At 42.8% G+C, this 11,475-nt stretch overlaps 2 protein-coding genes across 2 annotated transcripts; one reads left to right on the top strand and one right to left on the bottom strand.

Annotated features, from left to right (window-relative positions):
* Window positions 1-2,493: 2,493 nt before the first annotated feature.
* Window positions 2,494-3,060, bottom strand: LOC147512880 (uncharacterized). The gene has a single exon (XM_086598814.1). The coding sequence runs from the start codon at window positions 3,058-3,060 to the stop codon at window positions 2,494-2,496; it is 567 nt and encodes a 188-aa protein (XP_086454940.1).
* A 6,976-nt stretch (window positions 3,061-10,036) lies between these two features.
* Window positions 10,037-11,182, top strand: LOC147512879 (F-box protein CPR1-like). Its single transcript, XM_086598813.1, has one exon. The coding sequence runs from the start codon at window positions 10,037-10,039 to the stop codon at window positions 11,180-11,182; it is 1,146 nt and encodes a 381-aa protein (XP_086454939.1).
* Window positions 11,183-11,475: the final 293 nt, after the last annotated feature.

The raw sequence follows: 11,475 nt of genomic DNA, 5'->3' as shown, positions 1-11,475 counted from the left end.
GCATCGAAATATGGAACACGTTATGGACCGCGTGATAACCTTTCGGTAACTTTCAAGCCTATCGCCAACTCCGAGATCTTGAATAATCGAAACGGTCCCACATATCGGTGCAAGTTTCCCTTTCATCCGAACCTCTGAATGCCCTTCTTTCGGAGATACTTTCAAGAATACCCTATCACCTTCATAAAATTCAAAGGGGCGTCTTCGCCTATCCGCATAGCTTTTTCGGCGACTACGGGCTGTGAGCAATCGATTCAGTATCACTCAATCTTCTTCGGTTGGTGTCACTAACCATCTCGCCCTAACATAATACTATCTCCGGTTTTGATCCGGTGAGAGGTGTTGCGCAAGATCTGCCATACAACGCTTCAAATGGTGCCATACCAATACTAGATTGGTAAGCTATTTATTGTAGGCAAACTCAATGATGCCAAATGAGTCTTCCAACTACCCCAAAATCAAACCGCATGAAGCCGAAAGCATATCTTCGATGATTTGGATGACTCTTTCCGATTGCCCCATCGGTTTTGCGGATGAAATCTTCATCTTGAATTTCAATTTGGTTCCCGATTCCCTTTGAAGACTTCTCCAAAATGAACGGTTAAATTGAGTACCTCTATCTGAAATTATCGATAATGGTGCCCCATGCAACCTCAATTATCTCGACATGTAGATTCTACTTAACTTTTCGGTAGAGTTAAGTAGTCTTCCAATGGTATGAAATGGGCGGACTTGAATTCGACCTATCAACAATGACCATATAGAATCCGTTCCCTCATCGGGTCCTTGGTAACTTGGGATACAAAATCCATGGTTATATTCTCCCACTTCCATTCGGAATCTCAGGGGTTTAAGAAGACCAGGTGGTCTATGGTGTTCGCTTTCACCGTTAACATGTGGCACACTTCTTAACATATTCCATGATGTGTCGATTCATACCCGCCACCAAAGCCCGCATTTAGCGGATCTACGTACATTTTGTCTTTGCCGGGATGAATTGTATACTTCGATCTATGTGCCCGGCTCAAGATATCATTCCTCGAGAGAGTGATCAAAGCGGTACCCAAATTCTTCCTCTGAATCGATACTTTCGTCTCGTGTTTTTCCCAATCGACATCCCCGGCATTCCCACATATCCTCGGTACCTAGGTCCCGTCCGCCCGATGTGATACGGGGATTCACAATCTCTGGACTAAGGTGTTTTCTGCCGTCTTTGTCATTTGTGCTAAATAATGACAACTTCGAGGGATTTCCACTTCCATTTCCATTGATTTCAAAACCATAGAAGCGGCGGACTCCGGTGAATTGCTACTCTTCATCATCATCCGAGCACAAACATGTTCTCGATTTCTACTCAATGCATCGGCAACTACATTTGCTTTACCGGATGGTATTGCAATGAGAATGTATAGTCCTCCATGTACTCAACCCATCTCCTCGCCTCATATTCAAATCTTTCTGAGAACAAATTACTTGAGACTCTTGTGATGGAGAATATTTCAAACTTCTCACCATACACATAATGCCTCCATATCTTTAGAGCATGAATAATCGCCGCTAACTCCAAGTCATGAGTAGGATAATTCTTCTCATGGGCATTCAATTGTCTAGACGCATACATTATCACTTGGCATTCTTGCATTAAGACACATCCTAACCTGGTGTTAGAGGTACAGTATAAATCATATAACTTTTCTCCGGATCTGGAATAGTCAAAACTGGCGCTGTTATCAATCGCGTCTTTAACTCTTGAAAAGCTTTTTCGCATGCCTCCGTCCATTCAAACTTCACCTCCTTCTGTGTCAATCTAGTTAAGGACGACGCTATGCTAGAGAATCCTTCTACAAAGCGGCGATAATAACACGCCAATCCCAAGAAGCTTCGATTTCCGTCGGCGTCGTCGGTCCGACCAATTATTCCTTTGCCTCTATCTTTGAGCGATCAACTTTTATTCCATTCTCGATACATCCGCCCTAAAACTTCATCTCATTCACGGAACTCACACTTGCTAAACTTGGCATAAAGCTAATGATCAACTAAGGTTTGGAGAACAATCCTCAAGTGTTCCTTATGTTCACCCTAGTCTTGGAATAAATCAAAATGTCATCTATGAAATCGATAACAAATTGATCTAAGTATTTCCACATCACTTTCGGTGCATAAGGATCTATAAGCGAGGGCTAGCGATTGGTCAAACCGAATGGTAACACCAAAAACTCAAAATGCCCTAACCGTGTTGGAAATGTCTTCTTTATATCTTCTTCACCGAATTCTCATCGATGGTAGCCTGTTGCGAGATCTATCTTGAGAAATACTTGGCACCCCTTAACTGGTCGAATAAGTCATTGATCCTAGGCAGCGGATATTTGTTCTTGATAGTCACATTATTGACTTAGATAATCCACACATAGCGAAAAGACCCATCTTTCTTCTTCACAAAATAACACGGTGCTCCCCAAGGTGACTTGCTTTCCCTTTCCCAATCTTTTCAATTCATCTAATTGGGACTTGAGCTCTCTCATTTCGAGGAGGAGCCATTCGATAAGGAATCATCGAAATAGGTGACGTTCCCGGTAGTAGATCTATTACAAAATCTATCTCACGCCAGGGAGGCAATCCCGGCAATGCATCTGGGAACACTGCCGCAAACTCACGAACCACGGGAACAAGCTTGGAAGATTCGAACTTCGGCCCTTGGAGACTAAGACCAGCTAACAATCCGTATCTATTATACTTGAAGTCAGACTTGGCTTTCACAACCCGAGATACCGTCTTTCTAATCCCCTTAAACACAACTTCAGGTTGCCCCGGTACTCTAAAAGTCACCGTTTTTGCAAAACAATCTACATGGGTATGATACTTTCCTAACAAATCCATCCCTACGATGATATCGAAATCTTTTAGGTCCATCACCGTTAGATCGACTATCATCTCCCTATCACCTATCTTTATCACACAATGGTGACAAACTTCAAAGAGCATAGTTTTCTTTCCTAGAGGAGTAGATAAAATAAGCTTCCTCCCGGTATTAACTACATCCAACCCAAGAATTTCCACCATATTTTTAGAAATGAAGGAATAAGTAGCACCAATATCAAATAAGACATGCACCTTATGTGTAAACAAACATATCATACCTTCAACCACTTGATCGGTAGCGCTGATATCTGCCCCCATAGCATTATATACCGTGGCTTCCTCTTGGACTGATGCAGGATCCACAACTTCTTCTTCTGGCACTAAATAATACACCTTGCCATGTGGTCTCTGTTCCACCCCTGAATTGGACTTGGGACAAAATAGCTTGATATGCCCAGCTTCACCGCAACTATAACAAACCACACTCTCTCTCCCTGACTGTGTACTCTGTGGTATTACAGATTGTAATCTAGCTCTCTCGACCACGAGGACCTCAAATTCCACTGCGGTGATCCAGTGCGAGAAGAAGGGAGGGCACCCTCGGTGTCATCTGTGATCCACTCATCGGTCTCGCAACTGGTAGACTCTGTGCTGGCCTAACCACATTCAAACCTCTATGTACGGTGGTGCCCCTCCTTTATTTATTGCCTGCTGGATGACCGGCCTATACATCTGTTGCGATCCGGAACCACTGCCTTGATAAATTTGCCTCTTTCCCATATCTTGCCTGCCCTGAAATGTCGACTGTCTTACCCTTCCAACCTCTTGCCTCTGGAGCAATAACTGATCATCAACTCTTTCAATGCCTTGAGCCCTTCTCACAGCCTCAGCATAAGAATCGATCTGAAAGACCGACATCTTGCTCTGCATATACGGTTTCAGCCCGTCAATGAATTTCCTAGCTTTAGCTTTTTCTGTGGAAATCAACTCCTTCTCGTATCGTGAAAGAACAATGAATTTCTCTTCGTACTGTCCCACGGTCATGTTTCCTTGTTCCAATTTGAGAAATTCCATTCGCTTCTTAGCTCTCGCCGCCTCGGTAACATACCTCAAAAGGAAGAGTTCCTCAAATTTAGCCCAAGTCATAGGAAACGTCTCAACATCCTTAACACTGATCCACCAGTGTTTGGCTTCACCTCTAAGCATGAAGGTAGCCAAAGTAACCCGTTCCACATCGGTACACATCATAGAGTCTAGCATACTAGACATGTCTAACAACCAGTCTTCGGCTACTTTAACCTTAGAAGATCCCACAAATTCAGGTGGACGTAACCTGATGAAATTTGCAAGCAGAAAACCTGATTGACTTTGTACTGGTGGCCTGAACTCCTCAACTCTCAATGTGGTTGGGGATGCTACCTCTGGTGTTACACCAGGTGGAATAACAGTGGATGTCAAAAGAGGTTGGGGCTCGTTCCGACTAGCCCTCAAACTTTCGATCTCGGCCCTCATTTCATTCTGGGCTTGCGTCATCTGGTTCATCATAGCGAGGAGCCTATCCAATCGGTCCTCCCGACCACGATCCGTAGTATCATCGCCACTAGTACCTTCTGGATCCATGGTAACTATTCTGCAAGTATACAAAGAGCCGACTCAGTGTTTGATAATTGAGAGATAGAGTTTTCAAAATTATGCAATAGGCGGTCCATGAGGTTAAAGGCTTAGGCAGCGGCGAAGTATACAATGGAACTCACATGCACAGAATAAGCGCGAGTAGAATTTCAAGAGATGAGCGCAGGTGCGCTCCTACAGAGGGCAGGTCGCACCTTCCACCTCGAAATGAAAATTCACTCCGACCTTATAGTGTCCGATTCGTCAAATTTTTCTGACTCGTGTCCGCGCTCTCTGCTGTGACAAGACAACTAACCGTGCGACGTTTTGCTATTGCCCAGCTAATATTAACGCTTAACGTAACGTAAACACTACTTAGGGTTTTATTGGGTTTCGACTAAAACTTGAAACAGCGTTGTAGTGAATCCCCACTCTGAGCTCAGGCCGGATCTAATAGTGGATGCTCGATACCGCGTTCGACACTCTCGAGAGACCAACACACATCCAGGGGCGTGGAATGAATCTCGAGGCGTCGCTATCGATTCTACCGAAATTTGGCAAAAGTTTCTTTTGTTTAATCGACATTCGTAAACCCTAAAACCTGTCATAAACCTGGACATTTCATAATACCCTTCCAACAACCATATATATATACAAAATCTTCACCCTATACACAACTGTGATGCCCATATACATATCCAAAATGTTTAAGATTAACTACACTCCAATACATCGGGTATTACATCCAAAATGAGCTAGCTCTCAATATATACAACAAAAGAATGAACTAGACTATCTCTATACAACCCAAAATATGAACTTGACTCTGTCCTCGTCAAGCATAAGGGAATCCTCCCAAATCCCCATAACCATCATCGCTAGGGTTAGGAAAAGCCTCCTCTGCAACTAGCTCGTTTGAAATGTTAAGTAGGACGAGCAAACAACTATGCCCAGTAGAAACGCACATAACCAATAAATAGTCTACTTATAGAAAACATTTAAAACATGCAGGGTTTCCATAAAAGTATTCAAATATCGTGACTATATACATACATCACTAACTAGCAGAAATCATTTCGACATGCTTCGTTAATATTCAAAATATAGTTTTCACAATCATCATACAACTATTGTGGCATTTGCATCCTATTAGAATGGTGGCGTCGACGGTACTTTCATTGATCCACAAGCAAATCTCGGTTCAATTACTTTCGGTGTGAACCATGCGGTTGTTTTCCGATTTTACCCGGGAGGAGCTGAAATGCCATTGTTGTGTTCGTACACACAAAATCCCCAAAGCTTTTAGGGCTCGGTGGGCCTGTGACCCCCGACCCCACATCGGCTGTCACCTAAATTACGGTGGTCAACCGTTCGACGACTGCAGACTGCTCAGGATCCTGACACACATCCAGAAGTGGACTAAACTCTCACTCCTCGCGTCTAAACCTCATCGAGGTAGCATGTAACCTCACACAAGCTAATCACCATACAGCGTGACACGTACAAACATGGTTATCTGGAAAAGTAGAAAAGAAATTCCCGGACTACATCCTGTGATGCATCCCTTTAAAGGTGGCCCACCACCTCAAAAGACACCACAGTTGAAATCCTAGAGCGAACTGCCGTCTTCGGAAATGCGACAACAGTTCCTTCTTTATAGGAATTCACCAATTCTTTTCTAAATCTCCTCGTGATAAGTATAGTAATATATATATATATACTCGTATTACCAGTTATTTTAAAATACTATAATTACATATTTAGTTTTCCTTTTAAACCGTTGATTCTGTAGGTGTGAGTTCCTGGATTTCCCACCATCAAGTAAAAGCAACCTATGACTCCCAAACGGGCCAGTCATATTAAATAACAACCGATGATTCTGAAACGGCGAATCATCGTAAATAACAACAACCATCCCGGGAATAATCCCGAACCTCACACCTAGTTACAAACAACCGGGTAATCTTTACCCGCATTACAAAATCCATCTCTCTGTCTCCTTACTGAGACAAGAGACGAGAACCCTTCCCAAAACCAGTTTTGCTCTTCTAACAAGAAAATAAATCTCCGCTACTCCGATTTCACAAAAAAACCATTTCACACTAAAGCTATCCCTATATATAGTTTATATCGAGGAATACAATACAAAACATGGATATCACATATACATGAATGGTTGATACGCAAACTATTTTTCTTAATGTAAAACAATCAAATCATGCATGACAATAAGCATGCTATATATTGGTATGTAAGTTCCTACCTTAGCAAGCTCCGTTCTCCTCAAGCCCACTTAACCGAATCAAGCCCACTTAACCAAATCCACTCGAGATCACTCCTATAACATCAGATGTATCGTCGATTCGTTTAGAGTTTATCAAACTGACGAGGAAATTCTTATCTACGAAAGTCGAGAAGAATCTCGACGTTAAGAATTTGGTGTCGGGTAATTTTCATCTAACTACCGTTAACAGAGCTACAGGCCATTTCTGACATTGTTACTCTGACGGTCTCTACGGGATATTTCGAGCCACTGCAGGCCCACACGTCAATGCCAATCATATCGCGTCCCATAACGATTAAGATTTTTCTCGACTCCGACAACAACAACAAATTCCACTCTTCCATTCACATTTAATCCAATAGTACTAAGTGGGTGTCCTTTCTCACTCACTCGATACTCAACGTGATCTTAAACAAGTGTGAACTAACATCAAGGCTCTAAAATAGCTTGAATATTTATAATTCTTACCGAGTCCGCACAAATAGCTCCTTAGCTTGCTTCTCGATCTCCCAATTTTCGCTCACTCTAGCTTCTCCTCCACCAATTTCACAAGCTCTCCTTCTCCAAACAAGCTACTGCCGACATTAAAACCCACCCCATTCACTTATCTTTCATCAATACAATCAGCTACATCGAAATCGAGTTTAAACATCTAATTAAAACGAAATTACACTCACCTTTCTCTGCGATACGATGAAATTCCCGAAAATTCGAACTCTTGCAATTGAGGTTATGGTTTCCAAGGGATTGGGTGCGAGAAATTTGGGTTTGGTCGATTGAATTTGGGAGAATGAGTTTTCTCTCTCCTAGGTTTTCAAGAGATTGGCGAAATTGGAGAAAATTGGGTGCGATTTGGTTTCGCGATTTGGTTTTGTTTGGGCCGATTTATTAAGGCCCAAGCCCAATATGTCCCAATTAGGCTTAAAGTCCTAATTCACTCCTAACCACTAACTCTTTTAACGTCGTGTCGTAATTATTTTTCCGGCCCATCCCGCTGAATTTAATCTCCTACATTCTATCTCACCGCAGGCTATAACGATAACCCACTCATGCGTGTTAAGTACATTAACTTCGTACAACGCTTGAGAAAGCCGCTTAAGGCATTTTGTTCAATTTCGCATATGGGTCGCTTACCTAACGTGACTTATGAGCCAGAGTTAAGTTTCATTAAGCTACGTACGTTTGAAATATAAACCCGACGACCAATTTACATAAACGACCCTAGATTTGATATGAAATTTACAAAAATACCCTTAATAATAATTTAGGACTTTACAGCGTCCCAGGGTTTCTCCACTAAAAATGACATTGATGGTACCTAGAATTCTAGCCAGAGCAGGCACTCTCTCGGCTTGGCGAACCTCTGCGACAAACTCCCTGAGCATCCCCTTTTCAATCATTCTCTCCACTAACCACTTCAAAGCATAACATTCATTCGTGGCATGATTCCTGATTTGATGATAGGCACAAAATGGCTTCCCTTCTATTGCCACCGGTGTGCTCCGCGGACCCTCAAAAATCTCTTGCTTAATTAATTAGGTAAGATTTCCTCTAAAGGGTCTGTTAAGAGGTGTCTGCTCGATTTCTCGGTATGGCTTCCTCTCTCGGATATCCCTTCTGCCGCGGTCTCCCGTCCTATCCGGACCTCGGCTCTCCCCTCTGTACGCTCCTTTCTCTCTTTCTTCCATTCTGCTTTTTCCCTTCCGATCATCTCGGTCGACAGCTTGCACTGCCTTTCCCGCTCTCTTCTGTTCCTTTGCGTTCCTCTGCATTATATCCTTGTAGCGTATGTATTTTTCTACCTTGGGATACAAAGCAAGCAACGAAGTGATTTCGATCTTGGAAACCGACTCATGAACCCTAGTTCCCGCCCTCAAGCCGTCTTGGAAGGCTATTACCGCGGTATGCTCATCCAAGTTTTCCACTCTCAAGGTCTCCTCCTTGAACCTGCACTGGAACTCTCTCAATGATTCAGCGGACCTTTGTTTTATGTTGAACAGAGCTGCAATATCAACCACCTTTCTTTTCTGATGTATGAAGTGGTCAACAAGCAGGCTCAGTTCTTGAACTTTTGATGCTCCGCGAAGCCAACCGATAATACCAATCCGAGGCTCCCCTTTAAACTTGCGGGGAACATCATGTGAAGCCCATCATACTTACTCTCTTGCCACAACGGCATCTGCTGCCGAAAATGGTGCAAATGATCCGTCGGGTCTCCCTTCCCATCATACCTCTCGAACCTGGGTTGGGAGAACCTCTTGGGCACTTCCGAATTCCATATCGAATCTGTCAGTGGGTTTTTGTTGAGGCTTGCAACCTCCTTACGTAGCACTCGGGTTTTGTTTTTCGGGCCGCGGGTTATCTCCTTATCCTTCTCGATCATAGCCTGTACTACCTCCAATGTGATACCCACCGTTTGTTCTGCGTCCGGTGGTGGGTGCTCCTTATTTCCCCCCTCCACTTCGCTGCTTCGATGATCATTCCGCTCCGTCTCACCATGTGTAATCTCTCTCTCCTTTCTCAACTCGTCATTCTCATTTCGTAGCCTGACTATCTCCTCTTGGAGGAGTCTGGTAGCGTCCGCCGCCACGTCAGATACTTCTTCCTCTCCTACTCTTTCTTCCTCTCCTGCCCTTTCCACCTCAGTGCTCTCCGTTTCCTCCACCACTTCTCTAACTGTTGCTTTCTTAGGTCTCCCTACTCCTCTTTTCACTACAGTAGCCATTTTTCTTTCGGGTCCCCACAGACGGCGCCAAAATGTAGCTACAAGAATTACAACCTCTGGAATTACTAGTCTCCTCTCTCTTTTTCACCCCCCTTTTTTCTCACTCCCTTTTGTCCTTATACTTTTCTTCTTTCTAACCGCTCTCTCTCGTCCGTCCATCCACCATGATCCTACATGCATCAGCTTGCCACCTGTCCCACAACATACACCGCAGTTCTCGGCAGTTAGGGTTCCTCGGCTCCTATCCGATGCACCCTGCAGTACCTTCATTACTCAGATTACTGCCCACTCACCACCCCTGCCATGCCCCGCAGTTCTCGGTGAATATGATGCCACGGCTCCGATCCGTTGCACCTGGTCTTCTCATCAATATTCTGCATACGGACCCTTAGCCACCAACGATGTCATAAGTCACGAATTTGACCCCTACATTATCCTTAGTTTTGGTGAATGTGTTGGCATGCATCCCTTATCTTATAATCGTTTTCCTTCTCATGTGACATGTGTTCTTTTAACTTTTAATTTAATTTATTTTTCATGTATTGTTACAGATATTAATGGAAGTGTTTTCGTGTCAATCATGCATTCAGTATATGTTGGAAAAGGTATATCAGCTATTTTATCCTAACAGTTTCACTGGTAGACAACTACCGGATGAGATAATCGTGGACATCTTTGGTAGACTTCCTGCCGAATGTATTGTCCGTTGTGGTCATGCATGTAAACCATCTCATGCTTTGATGAGAAGTCCTGCTTTTGTTTACAAGCACCTCAATCGGGCTACTCCGGTCATTGCTTTCAGCTATCATGGGAAGTCATATCGGAATCCTGAAATCCCAGAAGTTAATGTTCATTTCACTGATGGCTTAGCTAGGACAATCTCATTGAAAAGAGTCCCCCTAGAGGAGTATTCTTTGCCTGTCCTTTTTGGTTCCTACAATGGGTTCCTTCTGTTCAGAGGATCTAAAGAGGTGTTTATATGGAATCCAATATCAGAACTTGTGGGAGTGACTTTACCTTTAGGGTCTTGTCTTTGCGGGTTTTTTATATACCCACGAACCATGGAGTATAGAATTATTCACCAGAGTCGGGAAAGAAATTACTTCAAATTTTTTGTGTACGGTTTGATGTCGAAAGAGTCGAAAGAAATAACCTTCTCTCATCCTCCAACTACTGAAAAGGCCCCTATACTGCTACATGGAGTTTTGCATTGGATGGTCAGCGACGATGCTTACCAGATAGTACATGGTGTTCAGCCAGATTGTTCGAACTCTATTGTGTTGTTCAATATCAACAGTGAAGATTTCTATACCACTCCGCACCCTGGAGTTCAATGTGGGTTGAAGAAAAAACATGGGAAAATGGAGCTCATAGAAATGGAAGGGCATTTATGTTTTTGCGATTCTTCCTCAAATGAAAATGTAGTCATATGGATTTTAGAGGATTATGAAGATATGATTTGGAGGAAAAGATTTATTGTCATGATGGAGTTTTGTGGTATACAGTGGAGGTATGGGTATAATGTGAATGTGGGAGGTTTTCAGATCTACAATAAGGAGTTGTTGGTAAGAGTCTCTAAGAATGATATTATCCTGTATGATCTGCAGACTGGTGTTTGTAGAAGAGTTGGTAACCGTGTTAAGAATGATTCGCATGTGGTTGCAGTCCCTCACATAAATTCCCTGGTTCTAGATATTGATTAGTATCTCTTTCTCCGTGTGCCATCCTGAAGAAGCAAATTATTTTGGCAGACCATTTCCCTTTTTTATTTGTATTACGAATTTTATCAATTTATGTGAAACTGCTACATTACTTCGGTACTGATCTATCTATTATTGCGCTGTATTTCGATTTCTTTTGAGTATTAATTGACGTTCTATGAATCTATGTTGTTTAAATATCGTTGCCCATACAGTTTCCTATTCAGAAAATTAGTCTAGAGGAGTTAGTTATAAATATTTAGTAGTCCTAAAACTCTTCATAAATTTTTTTAGAA

Source organism: Coptis chinensis, chromosome 3 (assembly GCF_015680905.1).
Source record: "Coptis chinensis isolate HL-2020 chromosome 3, ASM1568090v1, whole genome shotgun sequence".
Lineage (NCBI taxonomy): Eukaryota > Viridiplantae > Streptophyta > Magnoliopsida > Ranunculales > Ranunculaceae > Coptis > Coptis chinensis.
Note: the sequence above shows the minus strand (reverse complement) of the source record. Positions and strands in the feature narration are given on the sequence as shown.